The sequence below is a fragment of the Bubalus kerabau genome, chromosome 3 (assembly GCF_029407905.1).
Source record: "Bubalus kerabau isolate K-KA32 ecotype Philippines breed swamp buffalo chromosome 3, PCC_UOA_SB_1v2, whole genome shotgun sequence".
Classification (NCBI taxonomy): Eukaryota; Metazoa; Chordata; class Mammalia; order Artiodactyla; family Bovidae; genus Bubalus; species Bubalus kerabau.
Window position 1 is genome coordinate 156,095,760 of NC_073626.1, and position 21,642 is coordinate 156,117,401.

Below are 21,642 nucleotides of genomic sequence, written 5' to 3' on the forward strand. Positions count from 1 at the left end.
TTTTATTTTCTCTCATGTGTTTTTCTGTTAAATTTTTTGTGATTTGTATCTATTTCTTTATATTTCCTTTCCTTTTTATTTCCTTTTTAATTAGACATAAGACTTCCTGGTAGCTATGTAATGCATGCCTTTAGAGAACAAATATATATATATATATATTACTGGTATAGCTATTCCAAATATTATAGATACTTTGTCCATCTATGAAGGTGCATGTACTTGACACATACATGTGTGGAGCCTTAATAAGAGGATAGAATCACTATAAATACTCAACTATTCACAGAAATATATATTTAGTATTTATTGTGTCGCACATATCAGGATAGTGAAGGCAGAAGGAAAAAGTATTCTCACAAGTGATATTTACTTTTAATTGTTTGGTTAAGGTGATATACACAGTGGAACTTAACACTGAAGTGTTCAATTATTATAGATGAATTTTGATAAATGTATATGCCTTTAAAGCTATTGAAGCTATAGGCCGTTTCTGTAACCACAGATAATTTCCCAGTTCATCTAATGAAAGCCATTCCCCACAGCAAACAGTGTCTTCTTTCTATAACCATAGAGTGTCTGTTCCTGAACTTCATATGAATTCAACTATATAATACATAGGCATATTTACCTAAATTCTTTCATTTGGTATTATTGCTATTAAAGTATATTGTTGCAGAAGTCAGCAATTCATTATTTTTAGTCACAGTCTAATGAGGCAATATGGTACCGCTTCATCTGAGTACCTTAAAACAATGTAATTCTGTGTTCACCCTTGTCCTTGCGATTTTGCTATCTTTTAGTTTACTTCTACATACTTAAAACACTATCCAGTACAATGATGGTATCTTTAATCAGTTGTCTTTTAAAAATTAAAAAAAAAAAAACAAGGTATTTTTCCATTTACCCAAATAGTTATCATTTTAGATGATGTCATTCTTTTCTGTATATGGATATTTCCATCTGTTGTCCTTTCCATTCAGTCTGAATACCTTCTCTTCAGCATCTCTTATAGGAAAGATCTGCTGGTGATTTATTTGAAAATTTATTTCATCTTCCTTATTGAAGGTATTTTAACTGATTATTGAATTTTAAATAATTCAATTCAGCCCTTAAAAAGTTATATTCTATTGTTTCTATTGAGAAGTCAGTTGTCATTGCACCCTTATTACCTACGTGTTATGTTTCTTTCATTGATTGTGACTGTCAGATTTTTGTTTTATATTTTGCTTTTAGCAGTTTTACTATGATATGCTTAGGTGTATTCTGTCTGTTATTAATTATGTTTGGATTTTCCTGAGCTAGTATGATCTGTATATTGGCATTTCTCATCAAATTGGGGAGCACTTGAGCAATTGTTCTTTCAAACTTGTTCTAACACTTTTCTCTTTCTTTCCTTTTCTACGCTCCCCATGACCTCCGGAAACCCAATTATTTCTGTTACACCATGTGATTATCCCCACTGATAACTGAGGTTCTGTCAATGGTTCTTCAATATGTTTTCTTTTTCTTTCTATTTCTGTAAGTTCTATTCACCTTAATCAAGTCCACCAATCCTTTTATTCCTGCAGTATTCAATGTGCTTTTTGCTCATGCAATGAACTTTATTTCACATGTTATACTTATCCATTGTTTTTTTATAGTTTCTATTTATTCTCTGACATTCTCTCTTTGTAGACCCATTTAGCAGTTTCTTTAAATCCTTACCTGTGATTATGATATATGGTTGAAATCTTGGTGTTTGATTAAAAAGTTGAGTCTGTTTCTAATACTGCGTTTTTTTCTTCTTTATACCTTTTCCACCTCTTTACATGTGTACTAATTTTTTAAATCAAATGCTGGATATCATTAGTAACAAATTTTAGGGAATCTATATTGGTCTTTCTATAAAAGTTCTGTTCCAGCAATCTATTTAATTATAGACATATCATTTTTGCCTTTCAGGCTTAGTTTTATTCTTGGTCAAAACAAGTCTACTTTGGTTTTTAACTTCCATTAGTACTCTTGCCTGGAAAATCCCATGGACGGAGGAGCCTGGTAGGCTGCAGTCCACAGGGTTGCTAGGAGTCAAACATGACAGAGCGACTTCACTTTCACTTTTCACTTTCATGCATTGGACAAGGAAATGGCAACCCACTCCAGTGTTCTTGCCTGGAGAATCCCAGGGACAGGGGAGCCTGGTGGGCTGCTGTCTCTGTGGTCGCACAGAGTCAGACACGACTGAAGCGACTTAGCAGCAGCAGCAGCAGTGAACCTGACCCTTATTCCTATGGTGGGTTCTTTTTTGTGGTTCCAACTGAAAGTCTGATGTACCCATTGAGTCTGTCCACTCTAGATGAGATTAAAGTTCAATATCTTCCAATAATACCTAGTCTCTGGTATCACTGTACAGCATTCAACCACCCAGCATGAAATGTCTTCAAGGGCTTGTGGACTCTTACACTGTAATAATGTCATCTAGATCTTGGCCAACAATTCATGGCAAATTCCCAAACTGCTGCCATTTGCAATGCAGCTCCCTTTTTTCATGTACCCTTCACTGCAAGAACCAGGCAGACCAGCAGCCCAGATTTTTCTCATTTCCTCTCGGTTCCTCTGAGACTTCACATCTACCCCTATTGGTGGCTCAGACAATAAAGAATCTTCCCACAATGAGGGAGACCCAAGTTCGATCCCGGGTGGGAAAAATCTCCTGGAGAAGAAAATGGCTACCCTCTCTGGATTCTTGCTTGGAGAACTCATGGACAGAGGAGCCTAGTGGGATTGCAAAGAGTCAGACACTGAGCAACTAAGACTCTGACTTTCAGTGAGACTTCACATCTACCAGGGTTCTACTATTATTTTGATAGCAGTAAGTGCTTCCCAGCAGAAAGTCAGTGAGGTCATTCAGAAGAGTTCAGTACAGTGGCTCAGTCGTGTCCAATTCTTCTGCAAGCCCATGAACTGCAGCACGCCAGGCTTCCTTGTCCATCACCAACACCCAGAGCATACTCAAACTCATGTCCATCCAGTCGGTGATGCCATCCAAGCATCTCATCCTCTGCCATCCCCTTCTCTTCCCACCTTCAATCTTTCCCAGCATCCAGGTATTTTCAGTGAGTCACTTCTTTGCATCAGGTGACCAAAGAATTGGAGTTTCAGCTTCAGCATCAGTCACCAATGAAATTCAGGACTGATTTCATTTAGGATAGACTGGTTGGATCTCTTGCTGTTCCAGGCACTCTCAACAGTCTCCTCAAGAGTCGTATCCAAAACCACAGTTTAAAATCATCAATTCTTCGATGCTCAGCTTTATTTATACTCCAACTCTCACATCCATACATGACTACTGGAAAACAATAGCCTTGACTACAGGCAAGTAAAGCCTCTAGTCTCTTGGAGACTAGTATTCTCTCTACTTTGTTGGCAAACTAATGTCTCTGCTTTTTAATATGCTGTCTAGGTTGGTCATAGCTTTTCTTCCAAGGAGCAAGCATCTTTTAATTTCATGGCTGTAATCACCATATGCAGTGATTTTGGAGCCCAAGAAAATAAAGTCTGTCATTGTTTCCATTGTTTCCCCATCTATTTGCCATGAAGTGATGGGACCAGATGCCATGATCTTCATTTACTGAATGTTGAATTTTAAGCCACCTTTTTCACTCTCCTCTTTCACTTTCATCAAGAGGCTCTTTAGTTCTTCAATTTCTGCCATAAGGGTGGTATCATCTGCATATCTGAGGTTATTGATATTTCTCCCAGCAACCTTGCTTCCAACTTGTCCTTCATCCAGCCCAGCATTTTTCGTGATGTACTATGCATATAAGTTAAATAAGCAGGGTGACAGTAAGCAACCTGACATATTCCTTTCCAAATTTGAAACCCGTCTGTTGTTCCATGTCCAGTTCTAACTGTTGCTTCTTGACTGGCATATAGACTTCTCACGATGCAGGTCAGGTGGTCTGGCATTCCAATCCCTTGAAGAATTTTCCACAGTTTGTTGTGATCCACACAGTCAAAGGTTTTGGCATAGTCAATAAAGCAGAAGTAGATATTTTTCTGAAATTCTCTTGCTTTTTCGATGATCCAGTGGATGTTGGAAATTTGATCTCTGGCTCCTCTGCCTTTTCTAAATCTAGCTTGAACATCTGGAAGTTCACGGTTCACGTACTGTTGAAGCCTGGCTTGGAGAATTTTGAGCATTACTTTGCTAGCATGTGAGATGAATGTAATTGTGCAGTAGTTTGAGCATTTTTGGCAGTGTCTTTCTTTGGGATTGGAATGAAAACTGACCTTTTCCAGTCCTGTGGCCATTGCTGAGTTTTCCAAATTTGCTGGCATATTGAGTGCAGAACTTTCACAGCATCATGTTTTAGGATTTGAAATAGCTCAACTGGAATTCCATCACCTCCACTAGCTTTGTTCGTAGTGATGCTTCCTAAGGCCCACTTGACTTCACATTCCAGGATGTCTGGCTCTAGGTGAGTGATCATACCATCATGATTCTCTTGGTCATGAAGATCTTTCTTGTATAGTTCTTCTGTGTATTCTTGCCACCTCTTCTTAATATCTTCTGCTTCTGTTAGATCCATACCATTTCTGTCCTTTATTGTGCCCATCTTTGCATGAAATGTTCCCTTGTTATCTCTAATTTTCTTGAAGAGCTCCCTAGTCTTTCCCATTCAGTTGTTTTCCTCTTTTCCTTAGCATTGATCACTGAGGAAGGCTATCTTATCTCTCCTTGCTATTCTTTGGAACTCTGCATTCAAATGGGTATATCTTTCCTTTTCTCCTTTCCATTTCTCTTCTCTTCTTTTCACAGCTATCTGTAAGGCCTCCTCAGATAACCATTTTCCCTTTTTGTATTACTTTCTTGGGGATGGTCTTGATCCCTGCCTCCCATACAATGTCATGAATCTCCATGCATACTTCTTCAGGCACTCTATCAAATCTAATCCCTTGAATCTATTAATCACTTCCACTGTATAATCTTAAGGGGTTTGACTTAGGTCATATCTGAATGATCTAGTGGTTTTTCCCTACTTTCTTCAATATGTCTGAATTTGGCAATAAGGAGTTTATGATCTGAGCCACAGTCAGCTCACCATCTTGTTTTTATGACTGTATAGAACTTCTCCACCTTTGGCTGCAAATAATTTAAATAATCAGATTTTGGTATTGACAATCTGGTGATGTCCATGTGTAGAGTCTTCTCTTTTGTTGTTGGAAGAGGATGTTTGCTATGATCAGGGCATTCTCTTGGCAAAACTCTATTAGCATTTGCTTCCTTCATTCTGTACTCCAAGGCCAGATTTGCCTGTTACTCCAGGTAATTTTTGGCTTCCTACTTTTGCAATCCAGTCCCTTATAATATAAAGGACACCTTTTTTGGGTATTAGTTCTAGAAGGTCTTGTAGGTCTTCATACAACCATTCAGCTTCTTCTGTGTTACTGGTTGGGGCATAGACTTGGATAACTGTGATATTGAATGATTTGCCTTGGAAACAAACAGAGATCATTCTGTCGTTTTTGAGATTGCACCCAATTACTGAATTTTGGATTCTTTTGTTGACTATGATGACTACTCCATTTCTTCTAAGGGATTCTTGCCTACAGTAGTAGATATAATGGTTATCTGAGTTAAATTCACCCATTCCAGTCCATTTTAGTTTGTTGATTCCTAAAATGTTGATGTTCACTCTCGCCATCTCCTGGTTGATGGCTTCCAATTTGCCTTGATTCATGGACATAACATTCCAGGTTCTTAGGCAATATTGCTCTTTACAGCATCAGACTTTACTTCCACCACTAGTCACATCCACAGCTGGGTGTTGTTTTTGCTTTGGTTCCATCTCTACACTTTTTCTGGAGATAGTTCTCCACTGATCTCCAGTAGCATATTGGGCACCTACCGACCTGGGGAGTTCATCTCTCAGTGTCCTATTTTTTTTTTTTTTTTTTTTTTTTTTGCTTTTTCATACCATTCGTGGGGTTCTCAAGGTGAGATTACTGAAGTGGTTTGCCGTTCCCTTCTCCAGTAGACCATGTTTTGTCAGATCTCTCCACCATGACCCATCCATCTTGGGTGGCCCTACACAGCATGGCTCACAGTTTCATTGAGTTAGACAAGGCTGTTGCCCATGTGATCAGATTGGTTAGTTTTCTGTGATTGTGGTTTTCATTCTGTGTGCCCTCTGATGGAGAAGGATAAAAGGCTTATGGAAGCTTCCTGATGGGAGAGACTGACTGAGGGAGAAACTGGGTCTTATTCTGATGGCCAGTGCCATGCTCAGTAAATCTTTACCCAATTTTCTGTTGATGGATGGGGCTGTGTTCCCTCCCTATTATTTGACCTGAGGCCAAACTATGTTGGAGGTAATGAAAATAATGCTGACCTCCTTCAACAGGTCCCATGCAAGCACTGCTGCACTCAGTGCCCCCAACCCTGCACCACGCCACCTCTGACCATGCCTCTGCCAGAGACCCCTGGACGTTCATGGGCAAGCCTGAGTCAGTTTTTTCTTGGGTCATTACTCCTTTCTCCTGGGTCCTGGTGCACACAAGGTTTTGTTTGTGCCCTCCAAGAGTCTGTTACCCCACTCCTGTGTAAGTTCTGGCAGCTCTATGGTGGGGTTCATGGTGACCTCCTCCAAGAGGGCTTATGCCATACCCACGTCTACTGCACCCAGAGCCCCTGCCCCTGCAGCAGGCCACTGCTGACCCATACTTCCACAGGAGACACTCAAACATAGTTCAGTCTTAGTCTCTGTGGGGTCTCTGGGTCCTGGTGCATACAAGGTTTGTTTGAGACTTCTGAGAGTCTCTGGCAGGTATGGGGTTTGATTCTCAGTGGGGCAATTTTGCCCCTCCTACTGTCTTGCTGGGGCTTCTCCTTTGCCCTTGGACAGGGGTATCTCCTCAAAGTCCCTCCCATGCCTACCACCTTGCTGGGGCTTCTCAGAGAAGAGAAGAAGAGAGGTCATCAGTTCAGTTCAGTCGCTCAGTTGTGTCCGACTCTTTGCGACCCCATGAATCGCAGCACGCCAGGCCTCCCTGTCCGTCACCATCTCCCGGACTTCACTCAGACTCACGTCCATTGAGTCAGTGATGCCATCCAGCCATCTCATCCTCTGTCGTCCCCTTCTCCTCCTGCCCCCAATCCCTCCCAGCATCAGAGTCTTTTCCAATGAGTCAACTCTTCGCATGAGGTGGCCAAAGTACTGGAGTTTCAGCTTTAGCATCATTCCTTCCAAAGAAATCCCAGGGCTGATCTCCTTTTGTATGGGCTGGTTGGATCTCCTTGCAGTCCAAGGGACTCTCAAGAGTCTTCTCCAACACCACAGTTCAAAAGCATCAGTTCTTTGGCGCTCAGCCTTCTTCACAGTCCAACTCTCACATCCATACATGACCACAGGAAAAACCATAGCCTTGACTAGACGAACCTTTGTTGGCAAAGTAATGTCTCTGCTTTTGAATATGCTATCTAGGTTGGTCATAACTTTCCTTCCAAGGAGTAAGCGTCTTTTAATTTCATGACTGCAGTCACCATCTGCAGTGATTTTGGAGCCCCCCAAAATAAAGTCTGACACTGTTTCCACTGTTTCCCCATCTATTTCCCATGAAGTGATGGGACCGGATGCCATGATCTTTGTTTTCTGAATGTTGAGCTTTAAGCCAACTTTTTCACTCTCCACTTTCACTTTCATCAAGAGGCTTTTTCATTCCTCTTCACTTTCTGCCATAAGGGTGGTGTCATCTGCATATCTGAGGTTATTGATATTTCTCCCGGCAATCTTGATTCCAGCTTGTAGACTATCCCCATGGAAAAGAAATGCAAAAATGCAAAATGGCTGTCTGGGGAGGCCTTACAAATAGCTGTGAAAAGAAGAGAAGCAAAAAGCAAAGGAGAAAAGGAAAGATATAAGCATCTGAATGCAGAGTTCCAATTAGAGGTCATGGTGCTCCCTAAATATTTTCCTGTGTTCAGGGGTACCCTCCTTTTCTGTGTTTAGTTCAGTGCCAAAAAATCATAGCCACATATAATGTGTGTCATTTTATAGTTGTTTATTGTGGAGAGAAAAGTACAGTACTGGTTACTTTATCATGGTGGCACAAATCCCAACAAGACATTTTTACTGTTAGATAAGGAAGATAGAGGAAACTGCCAGGGGTGAGGCAGGCTGAGGGTTGTGAGGGAGGCAGGAGCCTTTAGAGTTAACATAAAGCCTGTGACTTGAGTTGTTTGACAACAAGCTATATATATACTTAAAAAATGCAAAAGTGAAGGAAAGATGAACTTGAGGGATAAACCCAGTAGTATTTAGTGAGAAGTCTTTTTGGAAGAGAGCAAATCTGATTAGAAATGAAAGATAAATCTAATTTCCCTCTTTCTGCTGTTAATCTTTAGCAAGTAGCTGTCCCATAATATTGTCATAATAAAAAGAAACGAACCCAGAACTGATGATGAATTGAAAAAATTGAAGAATAAATAAATATAAACCAAATTCTACTGAAGAATATACAGTGAAGAAGGAATTACCTAAGTAAAATTACCAATAATTAAGACAAAAAGTCCTCTATATTTTCAATGAATTACAGGAATCCTACATTTCAAGTTGATTTTATATAATAAAAGAGAACATCAAAAGAGTTGAAGCATTTTATTATTTTATAAGACAATAGTTGAAAAGCAGACTGAGAAATATTGGGGGAAAAGTTAAATCAGAAACATAAAGGTTTTATAGATTACTCCCTCTTCACATACACACAAATAACCATAATTAAAAGTTTTTTAAGTTGTAAAAAAGTAATTACATATATATGCGAAGAGTTGATTCATTGGAAAAGACTGATGCTGGGACGGATTGGGGGCAGGAGGAGAAGGGGACGACAGAGGATGAGATGGCTGGATGGCATCACCGACTTGATGGACGTGAGTCTGAGTGAAGTCTGGGAGTTGGTGATGGACAGGGAGGCCTGGCGTGCTGCGATTCATGGGGTCACAAAGAGTCGGACACGACTGAGCGACTGATCTGATCTGATATATATATATGTGTGTATATGTATTTCTCTCTATAATCCTCATATCCATATATATGTATATATAATTTCTCTCTATAATACAAGGATTATAGAGAGAATATTAAATGAAGGAGAAAAATAAAACAAAATAAAACAACTAGTGTTCCTAAAGGGAAAAAAAAGAATAAATGGAAGAGAAAAATATGAATATATATTAAAGGAATAACTGTATACTAGAAGAACAAAAGTCTAAGATGGAAATTGGTACCAAGCCATGCCATGCTGCATTCCATTGTTTGCAAAAGAATATTAGGGCTGTGGGCCTAAAAAGCAGATCATCCTCAGGGGAAGCTAAGCATGAACGGTAAGAGAGATTAGGCTGGCCTCGGACTTTTTCTCTCATAGGAGACAGTGAAACATTTATCCACAAATGTTTGAGGATTGATGACTCAGGATACTACGACCATTCAAAATTGCTCTTGAAGTACTGAATAATCAAGAAAATATATAAAAGTTCAGAAAACTTATTTAAGTAGATATTTATTGAACATTGGGAGAACACTGGCACAAAAACTTACTTTTGATTGCTGATCATATGTGTTTTGATTTTTGACATTGTAAGATTGACAATATTATTTCAAAAACTTGGTTGGTGAGTAAAAGTGGGAGGAATTATAAACATGTCATAATTACAAACATTTCCTTTTTAACTTATACTTTCTATAAATGAAATACAACTAAAAATAGCATGCTTAATTTTTAATATTTTCTCAATCTGAGAGTGCCTTTTAGACAATATTTCAGAATTAAAAAACATTGACAACTTTCAACCATGCCTTTAATCCTAGTTGTTTTCATTCATGGTAAACTCATATAATTTAATTTAATAATTGTCTACGCCAAAGCCTTTGACTGTGTGGATCACAATAAACTGTGGAAAATTCTGAAAGAGATGGGAATACCAGACCACCTGATCTGCCTCTTGAGAAATTTGTATGCAGGTCAGGAAGCAACAGTTAGAACTGGACATGGAACAACAGACTGGTTCCAAATAGGAAAAGGAGTTCGTCAAGGCTGTATACTGTCACCCTGTTTATTTAACTTCTATGCAGAGTACATCATGAGAAATGCTGGACTGGAAGAAACACAAGCTGGAATCAAGATTGCCGGGAGAAATATCAATAACCTCAGATATGCAGATGACACCACCCTTATGGCAGAAAGTGAAGAGGAACTCAAAACCTCTTGATGAAAGTGAAAGAGGAGAGTGAAAAAGTTGGCTTAAAGCTCAACATTCAGAAAATGAAGATCATGGCATCCGGTCCCATCACTTCATGGGAAATCGATGGGGAAACAGTGGAAACAGTGTCAGACTTTATTTTTCTGGGCTCCAAAATCACTGTAGATGGTGACTGCAGTCATGAAATTCAAAGACGCTTACTCTTTGGAAGGAAAGTTATGAGTAACCTAGATAGCATATTCAAAAGCAGAGACATTACTTTGCCAACAAAGGTTCGTCTAGTCAAGGCTATGGTTTTTCCTGTGGTCATGTATGGATGTGAGAGTTGGACTGTGAAGAAGGCTGAGCGCCGAAGAATTGATGCTTTTGAACTGTGGTGTTGGAGAAAACTCTTGAGAGTCCCTTGGACTGCAAGGAGATCCAACCAGTCCATTCTGAAGATCAGCCCTGGGATTTCTTTGGAAGGAATGATGCTAGAGCTGAAACTCCAGTACTTTGGTCACCTCATGCAAAGAGTTGACTCATTGGAAAAGACTCTGATGCTGGGAGGGATTGGGGGCAGGAGGAGAAGGGGACGACAGAGGATGAGATGGCTGGATGGCATCACTGACTCGATGGATGGGAGTCTGAGTGAACTCCGGGAGTTGGTGATGGACAGGGAGGCCTGGAGTGCTGCGATTCATGGGGTCACAAAGAGTTGGACACGACTGAGCGACTGATCTGATCTGATAATATACACATAATTTTCATTTTTCTGTAAAATCTCTCTCTCTCTATTATAGAGCTATCCCTGGAGCAATTAATGGTTAAAGATGATTATTTCATTATAGTGGACTTTGGAATGTAAGCCTTTCAAAAAATGCTTTATATTGATATTTTTAGAATTATTAGAAAACAGCAGGTAAAATTTCTACACAAAACAAGAATTCTATAAAAATAAAGTAATTTATCCTGTAAGTTTAGCACCCATCTCAAAAACATGTCATAAAATCTGAGCATACTTGTAAATATCCAAATATGTTTTTGAAAGGTCACATACTAAATATTTTAGGCTTATGAACCATATGGTCTCTCATAACTATGCAACTCTGCTATTGTCAGGGGAAAGCAGCAATAGACATATGTAAACAAATTGACATGTTCCAGTAAATCATTCTTTACAAAAATAGGCAACTAGCCAAAGGGCCATAGTGTGTGGACCCCTGGTATAGACTGACATTTCATCAACTTTAAAGATCAAATTATTATCAGCCTCTCTCAGAAATATTGAGATAAGGGAACTGATACAAAATGGCCATGATTAATGAATTTATTGATTTTATTTCCTTGTTCCTGATATTAATTACTACAGTACTTCACTTTGATATGAAAAGTATCAATCAAGGGAATTGCCATTGAGTAATTTACATATGTATCCACATAAATCTTAAAATTTTCTGGCTTCTCAAAAATACCAAAATTTCCGGTGAAATAAGCTTCATTCCAAACAGTTATTAGATGTTATGCTCAGTTTGATTTCTTCTTTCCCTTTTATGTTTACTGCCATAGTCAAAAATCTCAGATTGTTGGAGCTACATTGAACCTCTCAGTGCTTCAAATTAAGTAATCTCAGTCTCACAAGAAGGAACTGTACTGTTACTGAGACGAATAACTTCTCTATGGTAACCCTACTGGTTCTTGTCATAGTTAGGACTGGAATCCAGTTTCCCAGCTCCCATTGCAGAATTTTTCCCACTCCACTGTACTGTCATGTGTGGAATGGCTCAAGCCAGTCACCAGTCAGTTGATCAGAGCTTAACCAGCTGGTTATCGTACTAGAAATGCCTGGAGAATCCCATGGACAGAGGAGCCTGGCAGGCTACAGTCCATGGGGTTGCAGAGAGTTGTACATGACTAAGCAACGAAGCACAGCACAGCACATAGGTACATTTCTAATATCATAACCAAATGCCTGGAGAATCCCATGGACAGGGAAGCCTGGCGTGCTGCACTCCATGGGGTCGCAAAGAGTCGGGCACAACCGAGTGACTGAACTGAACTGAATCAGCTGATTAAGCTGCATGATAGGTGATTCTAATATACAGCCCACACTGAGAAAAAAAAAGAAAGAAAGAAACTGAGCAAGTTAAAGAAGTTTATCTGGTCTTCACATATTGTAGCACACATGCAGTTCTTTTCTCAGAATATTACTTCATGTGATGGGAGCAATTTTTAAGTAGTAATTTCATGATAAAGAATAAATGCGATAGTGTAAAGACAGCTTTCCCAAGTGATTTTATAAATTGGATGTAATTAGTCTATTTCATGCTACTAATTCTGTAAAGTGCTTGGAATATAAGGTGGTTGTAGAATCCTCCTTTAAAATGTCATTGTACATTTTTGCCATTTACAAAACTATGTCTCAAACATTTATTATCTTTGTTAGCATTGTACAGAAAGAATAAGGAACATTTAGGTGCTCACTTTGCAAACTTTAACTCTTAATTTTTCTCTGTGCAGTGAAAGATGCAGATATACCTTGTATGGACACACAGATTCTGTGAACAGCATCGAGTTTTTTCCTTACTCCAACACTCTTCTCACAGGCTCTGCCGATAAGTCACTGTCCATCTGGGATGCAAGAACGGTAAGCAAATCATTAACTTTTTTTTTTTTTTCCAATTTTGATAGGTCTAGTCACTCTTAGTCACTTTTCAGGTGCAAGGTACAACTTATGAAGAAATTGTATAGGGGCACATAGGATAAAAGAATGATAATATGTTTCTGTTTACAAGATCTTATTTATATGTTTTTATCTACCCTGCCTCCTAAAAGTAGGAATATAAAATAATGTAATTGCTTCATTAAACATTAATGCAGCAATTATTTATTGAGATAGAAACTCTGCTAGTATAATACATATGACAGGAAAATGCATAGCACCTTTCCTTAAGGACCTTGTATCTTAGAAAGGAAGGAGAACCAAGAGATTATTTTAATGTGGCGAGGTATATTAAAATGGAAGAAAATACAAGATACAGGGGAAAAGCAGGGAGATCTCTTATCTGCCTAGAAGGATGTGGATGACTCCCAAGAGGAGGCTGTCCTTGTGCTGAGAGTTAGAGGGTAAGTAGGATATACCAAATAATCTCAAGAAGATGGATTCCAGGAAAGAACAGTGCATACCTTACAAAGCTCTAGAGGTATGAGTCTATAAAAGCATATTTGGAGAGTAATAATATATATTGATAGAGCTTAAGAAAGAGGAAATAAAACACAAGCAAGTGTACACAGATAGACAAGCTCAAGATCACCAAGTATCTGATTGAAGTTTTATTATTTTCAGAGGGAATCTATTAAAGCATGTTAAGCAAACCATGGCTTCCCTGATAGCTCAGTTGGTAAAGAATCCATCTGCAATGCAGGAGACCCCAGTTTGATTCCTGGGTCAGGAAGATCTCCTGGAGAAGGGATAGGCTACCCACTCCAGTATTCTTGGGCTTCCCTGGTGGCTCAGCTGGTAAAGAATCCACCCACAATGCAGGAGACCTGGGTTCGATCCTTGAGTTGGGAAGATCCCTTGGAGATGGGAAAGGCTACCCACTCCAGTATTCTGGCCTGGAGAATTCCATGGACAATATAGTCCATGGGGATCGCAAAGAGTTGGACACGAGTGAGGGACTTTCACACACACACACAAGCAAACCAGGTAACAATCAGATTAGCCTTTTAGAAAGATGGATTTGATAGTAGAGTTAAGGGAGTCATTCTCATTGAGGAGGCTTATAAAGTAGGCTGTGAGCAGGTGAGAATTTGAACTAGGAGATTGTGAGAATTAAAAGGAAAGAATTAATTCAGGATAAAGGGTTTAACTCTCACAATTTGAAGAGTGATTGGAGGTGGAGGTAATGTGAGAAAAGGAGTTTAAAGGTGACCAGCTGTCCCACTTTATCTAAGATTGCAAGTTTTCCTGGGTTATGGGATTTTTCTGTGTTAAAACAGATAATCCTGGATTAGTATGGCCTCAGAAGTAAATTAGATGTGAACAAATGGAGATGGAATTTGGGGACTACATTTTCACAGAATTTGGCTGTGAAGATGAGGAGGAGAAAAGACTATACTTCCAGAATCTAAGAGAGGTCTCCCTTGTTTCAGATGGGAGACAACTTGTGGAAAGGATTAAAGATTTTGGAAAGAGAAAGCTGAAAGTGTTAGTCACTCAGTTGTGTCCAATTCTTTGCAATCCCATGAACCGTAGCCCACCAGGCTCCTCTGTCCATGGGATTTCCCGGGCAAGTATACTGAAGTGGGTTGTCATTTCCTTCTCCAGGAGCTCTTCCCAACTCAGGGGTTGAGCCTGGGTTTCCTGCAGAGTCTTTACCACCAGAGAAGCTAAAGCACAGCAAATTGAGTACACACTTCAGTAGTTTGGAGAATGCCAAGGTATGCAGAGTCTTTAGTTCTTTGAGGCAAATTGATTTAGGATAGAGAACACGGAGTCCTTAGGTTCACGTATTTTAGAAAACAGCTAGTGGTAGAGTGACAAATACCTTGGATACAACTTCACGTGTTATAGCATGTCAGCAGACAGCAGTCAAAGAACATTGTGGGAAAAGTGCATCAGCCATGAATTAATAAAATCAGGATAATTTGTTGTTGGGTAAAAAGGTGCCACAGCCACCTCCTTGATTTAAAATAGCTTAGACCCTGTGCAAGAGAGTTCAATCCTGCTAATGGAGCATCAATGAAAAAGCAAAATTTTCGACTCATTTACTCTCAATACTTAGATGTGAAGTGTGTGTAAAAGCAATTGGTAAAGGAAAACCCACAGAGGAAATATTACTTTAGCAGCGACCTAAATTTCATGCTCATTTTCTTTTGGTATAGGGTTTTTTGTTTTTTGTTTTTTTTAGTCTCTCAGAGTTCTGTAACTAAATGTTCTCAGAAAGCATGTCTCTTATTTATTTGTTTTCCTGTGAATAAACTGGAGCACTAATGCTTGGATGGAGACGGAAATGGCAACCCACTCCAGTATTCTTGCCTGGAGAATCCCCATGGACAGAGGAGCCTGGAAGGCTACAATCCATGGGGTCACAAGGAGTCGGATACAACTGAGCGACTAAGCACAATGTTTGAAAGTAAAATTCTCTTATGAATAAAAGTTTCCTCCTTGTGTGTTCCGTCTATGCATAGAGTTGTTTATGACAGTGACCTTTCTATCTGTTGTTGGGAACTCTTTGTGTTCTGGTCTTATTTCCTACAGTATATTGGAGAGCAGGAGGAAATAGAAATTCATATGCAAAGGGCCTTAGCATACAGCAGAACAGCATTTGAATTGAATATAGGTCCATAGAAAGATTGTGTTTCTTTAATCATTATTAATGTATTTTTTTCAAATTGGTTTTAATGGCAAATTAAAATTTATATTATTAATACTATTGCAAATCTGTTATTACCCTGCATGCTAGCTACATGTTAGCTACATGCTAGCTACATTACATTCATTAATATTAAGGAAAGGACTCTGAAAAACTTTGGTATATATAAAATGTTCAGCAATTGTGGTAAATACATCAATAATTAGAAATAAAGTTCATTTAATTAGTTTATTTTCTGAAAATATTTCAAACTCATTGGTAAAAATGTATATATTTAAATCAGTATCTATATAAAATAGAATTAAACATGTAAAACAAAGGAAAATTCTCTTAATTTAGCTTATTAATAATTAGACAATGCAAGTTGTTAACTAAGTATTATTATAAAAGTCTAAAAATATATGACTGCAAATCTAGAACTAAACTGAATCATTTCACTTAAGCTGCATTAGCTGTTCTGGTGAGTTTGTTTCTAAGCTGCCTCATTTATTTTTAACACACAAAACAAATCTTGACACACCCAGATTTTTAAAAATTCACATTTTATATATAGTTTTTAAAGGGTGCATATTATACATTGTTTATATAATATGAAATTAAGTTTTTGTATAACAGGGACTTATGAAGAATTTAAAAATAAAATTTTATAGTTACATATTATGAGATATTGGAAAAAAAGTAACCAGGATAGCTATTTTGTTTTCTAATAGTAAAGCCTGTACAACATACTGATATGGATATTATTAGACTCATAACATCAACTACATCTGTAGTATCCTGATAATCTCCTTTTTATAACTTTTGTATTAGGTTAATTCCTTGATAAATGATAAACTGTCAGGTGATGCTGAAAATATGAATCTAAAATGAGATGAATGACTCCCTTCTCTTAGTGAAGCAAAAGCAGAACATTTTGTCATCTCAATGTGATCAACTAGTATTGTGACTTTTCTAAAATATTTTTGATGAAATATGAAAATAACCAGTGGATTATATTCCTATAAATTAGTTTTAAACCTTTCACTCCCATTTCCAAACATATACTAGTCTTAAATCTTTAACCTAATCTAATAGCTTCCTGTCAAAGATAATGAATGTGGAGACCTCTAAGTCAGTCTGTAAGTCAACTGGACAGATCGGCTCTGAATTTTGTGGGAGACTAGGAAAGGCTATAAATCTTTGTAATTACCAAATGGAGGCTGTTAAATAGCTTGCAGTTTGGAAACTCATAAAATTGCTCTATTTTATAGGACTACATGCAGAGTATTTTCCCTCAAAGTTATGAAACAGTAAAAATCTTGTATTAAAATTTAAAAAGCAGATTGTAATATTGCCTGAAAATGATGTATAATATAGTACATTTAATGAAAACATACAATGCCCTCTCAAAAAGTGACATGAAAAATCCAAATATACATCAGTGATTTGGAAGCCAACATTATTAGTCATTCACAAGTCCAGTGAAAACTACTAAGGCTTTGAAATTGTTTTGGAAAAAAAAAAGAATGTTGTCATTGTACAGTAAAACATAGAATAGAATGAGTAATACATCTATGAGCTGTTCAGAGCGAGGCTGACAAAAATTAGAACTGATGACATTTCACCTCTTGTAATGAATCAGACACACAGAGTTCATGACTTGGACTGCCTTTGGTGGCCATGCCTTGCTCCCCAGACTGACTCAGCAGGCTCGCAGTTAGCATACCGTGTTGTCCTGACTTAGCTATAGCTAAAAGATCCAGTAATTGATTCCTCTGTGTTTCTCTGAAGTGAAAAACCTGAGAACTTGCCACAAAAAGTAACTCTTAGGTCCTGTGTAGTGGTAACCCATGTGACTGCACAATTCAACGTGCACCCTGTCTAGTCCTGTTGTTCTCCTAAGATGCTATCTGGTGAACTCTGAAGGGAGCCTGACATTATTCAGAAGCCAGAATCTGGAAACAAAGGCAATGATTGTACCTTCTCTCTCTAGGTTTTATTCCTCAGCCACATTGAGCTTAGTAATATTTGTTGAAGATCTTTGTGCCATGCAGTGTCATGGGTTCTGGATTGTTCTGTTACAGAGTCCCTGCCATCAATGAACAGCCTACTAGGGAGCAGTCACAAAGAGAAATTATCTTAAAATAATGTAGTATTAATCGATGTAAACTCATTGTAACTATAGCTTTGGCTTTTTGTGCCAAAGCTCACTATTCCAAGAGGTGATTTCATGAATAACTCTGAACACCTACTGTGTACCATCATTTTACCTATAAGAGCCATGCAATGCTAAATGGAACCACCATTGTTATCTATATTCAGTTTAACTCAGTTGCTCAGTTGTGTCGCACTCTTTGCAACCCCATGGACTGTAGCATGCCAGGCTTATTAGGAATAGAAAAAACAAAGGCTCAGAAGAGGAAAACATGTTGTCCTAGATCATCCAATTGGTCAGTGGGTGAAATAGGAAGCAGGTTGACTCTTCAGCCTCAATTCTATATTTTTATTTTACAGCCTCTAGTTTTGGTTGGATCTCACTGGTTCTCAGAATAGTGTTAAAATGCCATTTTAGTGAGAAAAGGTGATTCAGTATGCTTACATTTTTTCAGAACATTAACACTGTAACTCAATGATTCACAAGTCAGATTTATGCTTGAATTTAGCAACCATGAGATGTGCAAATGATCCTTCACAAAGACACAAAAACTCTAGAGAAAAAAGTGCATCATGATCTGTAGCTAATCAGTTTGGATATTGGATTTTCAAATTCATCCAGTTATTCCAAGACACTTTTCTTAAAATTTTGCTAGGCATTTCTCTCCTCCTGTGGTTGATCATTTGTTTTTATTTTTATTTTATTTTTTAAATTAATTTATTTTAATTGGAGAATAATTACAATATTGTGATGGTTTTTGCTATATATCAACATGAATTGGCCACAGGTATACATGTGTGCCTTGGAAATGAACAGAGATCATTCTGTCGTTTTTGAGATTGCATCCAAGTACTGCATTTCGGATTCTTTTGTTGACCATGATGGCTACTCCATTTCTTCTGACGGATTCCTGCCCACAGTAGTAGATATAATAGTTATCTGAGTTAAATTCACCCATTCCAGTCCATTTGAGTTTGCTGATTCCTTGAATGTCGACATTCACTCTTGCCATCTCTTGTTTGACCACTTCCAATTTGCCTTGATTCATGGACCTGACATTCCAGGTTCTTATGCAATATTGCTCTTTACAGCATCGGTACTTGCTTCTATCACCAGTCACATCCACAGCTGGGTATTCTTTTTGCTTTGGCTCCATCCCTTCATTCTTTCTGGAGTTATTTCTCCACTGATCTCCAGTAGCATATTGGGCCCCTACTGACCTGGGGAGTTCCTCTTTCAGTATCCTATCATTTTGCCTTTTCATACTGTTGATGGGGTTCTCAAGCCAAGAATACTGAAGTGGTTTGCCATTCCCTTCTCCAGTGGACCACATTCTGTCAGATCTGTCCACCATGACCCACCCATCTTGGGTTGCCCCATGGGCATGGCTTAGTTTCATTGAGTTAGACAAGGCTGTGGTCCTAGTGTGATTAGATTAACTAGTTTTCTGTGAGTATTGTTTCAGTGTGTCTGCCCTCTGATGCCCTTTTACAACACCTACCATCTTACTTAGGTTTCTCTTACCTTGGGCGTGGGGTATCTCTTCACCGCTGCTCCAGAAAAGCACAGCCGCTGCTCCTTACCTTGGACGAGGGGCGTTTCCAAGGCAAACCATTCAATATCACAGTAATCCAAGTCTGTGCCCCAACCAGTAATGCTGAAGAAGCTGAAGTTGAATGGTTCTATGAAGACCTACAAGACCTTTTAGAACTAACACCCAAAAAGGTTGTCCTTTTCATTATAGGGGACTGGAATGCAAAAGTAGGAAGTCAAGAAACACCTGGAGTAACAGGCAAATTTGGCCTTGGAATACAGAATGAAGCAGGGCAAAGACTAATAAAGTTTTGCCAAGAAAATGCACTGGTCATAACAAACACCCTCTTCCAACAACACAAGAGAAGACTCTACACATGGACATCACCAGATGGTCAAAACCGAAATCAGATTGATTATATTTTTTGCAGCCAAAGATGGAGAAGCTCTATACAGTCAACAAAAACAAGACCAGGAGCTGACTGTGGCTCAGATCATGAACTCCTTATTACCAAATTCAGACTTAAATTGAAGAAAGTAGGGAAAACCACTAGACCATTCAGGTATGACCTAAATCGAATCCCTTATGATTATACAGTGGAAGCGAGAAATAGATTTATGGGCCTAGATATGATAGATAGAATGCCTGATGAACTATGGAATGAGGTTCATGACACTGCACAGGAGACAGGGATCAAGACCATCCCCATGGAAAAGAAATACAAAAAAGCAAAATGGCTGTCTGGGGAGGCCTTACAAATAGCTGTGAAAAGAAGAGAAGCAAAAAGCAAAGGAGAAAAGGAAAGATATAAGCATGTGAATGCAGAGTTCCAAAGACTAGCAAGAAGGGATAAGAAAGTCTTCCTCAGTGATCAATGCAAAGAAATAGAGAAAAACAACAGAATGGGAAAGACTAGAGATCTCTTCAAGAAAATGAGACATACCAAGGGGACATTTCAGGCAAAGATGGGCTTGATAAAGGACAGAAATGGTATGGACCTAACAGAAGCAGAAGATATTAAGAAATGGTGGCAAGAATACACAGAAGAACTGTACAAAAAAGATCTTCATGACCCAGATAATCACGATGGTGTAATCACTGACCTACAGCCGGACACCTGGAATGTGAAGTCAAGTGGGCCTTAGAAAGCATCACTATGAACAAAACTAGTGGAGGTGATGGAATTTCAGTTGAGCTATTTCAAATCCTGAAAGATGATGCTGTGAAAGTGCTGCACTCACTATGCCAGAAAATTTGGAAAACTCAGCAGTGGCCACAGGACTGGAAAAGGTCAGTTTTCATTGCAATCCCAAAGAAAGGCAATGCCAAAGAATGCTCAAACTACCGCACAATTGCACTCATCTCACACGCTAGTAAAGTAATGCTCAAAATTCTCCAAGCCAGGCTTCAGCAATACGTGAACCGTGAACTTCCAGATGTTCAAGCTGGTTTTTAGAAAAGGCAGAGGAACCAGAGATCAAATAGCCAACATCCGCTGGATCATGGAAAAAGCAAGAGAGTTCCAGAAAAACATCTATTTCTGCTTTATTGACTATGCCAAAGCCTTTGACTGTGTGGAACACAATAAACTGTGGAAAATTCTGAAAGAGATGGGAAAACCAGACCACCTGACCTGCCCCTTGAGAAATCTGTATGCAGGTCAGGAAGCAACTGTTAGAACTGGACATGGAACAACAGACTGGTTCCAAATAGGAAAAGGAGTACGTCCTAATATAGGCTGTATATTATCACCCTTTTATTTAACTTATATGCAGAGTACATCATGAGAAACGCTGGACTGGAAGAAACACAAGCTGGAATCAAGATTGCCGGGAGAAATATCAATAACCTCAGAATGCAGATGACACCACCCTTATGGCAGAAGTGAAGAGGAACTCAAAAGCCTCTTGATGAAAGTGAAAGTGGAGAGTGAAAAAGTTGGCTTAAAGCTCAACATTCAGAAAATGAAGATCAGGGCATGCGGTCCCATCACTTCATAGGAAATAGATGGGGAAACAGTGGAAATAGTGTCAGACTTTATTTTTTTGGGCTCCAAAGTCACTGCAGATGGTGACTGCAGCCATGAAATTAAAAGATGCTTACTCCTTGGAAGGAAAGTTATGACCAACCTAGATAACATATTCAAAAGCAGAGACATTACTTTACCAACAAAGGTCCGTCTAGTCAAGGCTATGGTTTTTCCTGTGGTCATGTATGGATGTGAGAGTTGGACAGTGAAAAAGGCTGAGCACCGAAGAATTGATGCTTTTGAACTGTGGTGTTGGAGAAGACTCTTGAGAGTCCCTTGGACTGCAAGGAGATCCAACCAGTCCATTCTGAAGGAGATCAACCCTGGGATTTCTTTGGAGGGAATGATGCT

At 38.8% G+C, this 21,642-nt stretch overlaps 1 protein-coding gene across 2 annotated transcripts in view; it reads left to right on the forward strand.

The window, feature by feature from the left end:
* The window catches only part of LOC129646728 (sperm-associated antigen 16 protein-like), a 540,055-nt gene that overhangs the window by 191,653 nt on the left and 326,760 nt on the right, over positions 1-21,642 (forward strand). For both annotated transcript variants that reach the window (XM_055573380.1, XM_055573381.1), the window contains exon 4: positions 12,737-12,863. In XM_055573380.1, the coding sequence (XP_055429355.1) occupies positions 12,737-12,863 (127 nt within the window). The remainder of the gene's footprint in view (positions 1-12,736; positions 12,864-21,642) is intronic.